Here is a 1,623-nt window from a genome sequence, read left to right as displayed (position 1 = left end):
GCAGCAGCAGCAGCAGCAGCAGCAACAGCAGCAGCAGCAGCAGCAGCAGCAGCAGCAGCAACAGCAGCAGATATCATACGCAACGCAGCAGTTGCCATTCCCCCGTCTGCATCATCAGCAGCATCAAATAAAGCACCACCACTACCACCAGCAGCAGCAGCAGCAGCAGCAGCAGCAGCAGCAGCAGGAGCAGCAGCAGCAGCAGCAGCAGACCTCGTAGATAACACTAAGACAGAAGCAAGCGTTGCGCCTGCAGTCTTCATCCTCATCCTGGGCGATGCCGCTCCCCACAGCCTTCAGCACTGCTGCTAGGCCTGCGTAAGGTATTGCTGCTGCTAGCATCTCTCTAAACACCTAAACCAACAGCAGCAGCAGCAGCAGCAGCAGCAGCAGCAGCGGCGGAGAAGACATAGATTCAGTAATGGCAGCAAAAAAACTGCTGCAGAACAGCAGCAGCAGCAGAGCTGCTGCTATAAACACCTGGTGCAGCAGCAGCAGCAGCAGCAGCAGCAGCAGCAGCACCACTACCACCAAGAGCAGCAGCAGCAGCACCACCACCACCACCAAGAGCAGCAGCAGCAGCACCACCACCACCATAAAGAGCAGCAGCAGCAGCAGCATCAGCAGCAGCAGCAGAAGCACGACCAGCAGCAGCACGAGCAGCAGCAGCACAAGCAGCACAAGCAGCAGCAGCAGCAGCAGCAGCAGCAGCAGGAGCAGCAGACCTCAGCGAAGCAACCGAGTCCTATAGCAGCATAAATTTTTGAGTGTTTGTGGGCCGCCAGGGCGAGGATATGCGGGTGAAGGTCAGCATAAGCAGCACAGAACTCTTTCATGTTGCAGTTTGCTGCTACTGCTTCTGCTGCTGCTGCTGCTGCTGCTGCTGCTTGATTGTCTCCTCCTGCTGCTGCTGCTGCTGCTGTTGCTGCTGCTGTTCCTTGTGCTGCTGCACTCGCAAAGGCGGAGAGGAAGGCCACCAAACCCTCAAACAAGTACTCCTCCTCCTGCCGCGAGTCATCGTCCTGCATGCAGCAACCACCAGCAGCAGCAGCAGCAGCAGCATAAACAAACAGCAGCAGCAACAGCAGCAGCAGCAGCAACAGCAGCAGCAGCAGCAACGACAGTAGTAGCAGCAGCAGCACCAACAGAAACACCAGCACCAACGGCAACGCCAGCAGCAGCAACACCAGCAGCAGCAACCCCAGCAACCCCAGCAACAGCAGCAGCAGCAGCAACACCAGAAGCAGCAACCCCAGCAACCCGAGCAACCCCAGCAGCAGCAGCAGCAGCAGCAGCAGCAGCAGCAGCAGTTGTAGTGTCTGTACACCTCATCAACGTCTTGATTGAGCTGACAGATATGTGAGCCGCGCAGCAAGCTGCTGCACTGCTGCAGCAGAGCTTCGCGCTGCTCCCTGCTGAAGATAGCTGCGGGCCCCACACCCTCCAGCACCACACCCATCGCAGACAAAGCGTCGCCTACTGTCTCCTTATCCACGTCCTGCAGCAGCAGCAGCAGCAGCAGCAGCAGCAGCAGCAGCAGCAGCAGCAGCAGCAGCAGTAGATGCGGGGACAGATGCAGGAGGAAGAGAAACAGCAGCAGCAGAAAGCGCAGCAGCTAGTGTT

General features: G+C 58.2%; 1 protein-coding gene across 1 annotated transcript in view; it reads right to left on the bottom strand.

The window, feature by feature from the left end:
• Window positions 1–73: 73 nt before the first annotated feature.
• Window positions 74–1,623, bottom strand: part of EMH_0062230 (uncharacterized protein) — a gene marked incomplete at both ends in the record, with an annotated part of 5,462 nt that continues 3,912 nt past the window's right edge. The window contains 4 exons of the mRNA XM_013498013.1: window positions 74–106; window positions 214–354; window positions 726–1,022; window positions 1,328–1,498. Of these exons, the coding sequence (XP_013353467.1) occupies window positions 74–106; window positions 214–354; window positions 726–1,022; window positions 1,328–1,498 (642 nt within the window). The remainder of the gene's footprint in view (window positions 107–213; window positions 355–725; window positions 1,023–1,327; window positions 1,499–1,623) is intronic.

This window comes from Eimeria mitis, genomic scaffold, assembly GCF_000499745.2.
Source record: "Eimeria mitis Houghton genomic scaffold, Emh_scaff3106, whole genome shotgun sequence".
NCBI lineage: Eukaryota > Apicomplexa > Conoidasida > Eucoccidiorida > Eimeriidae > Eimeria > Eimeria mitis.
This window is presented reverse-complemented; position numbering and strand designations above follow the sequence as displayed.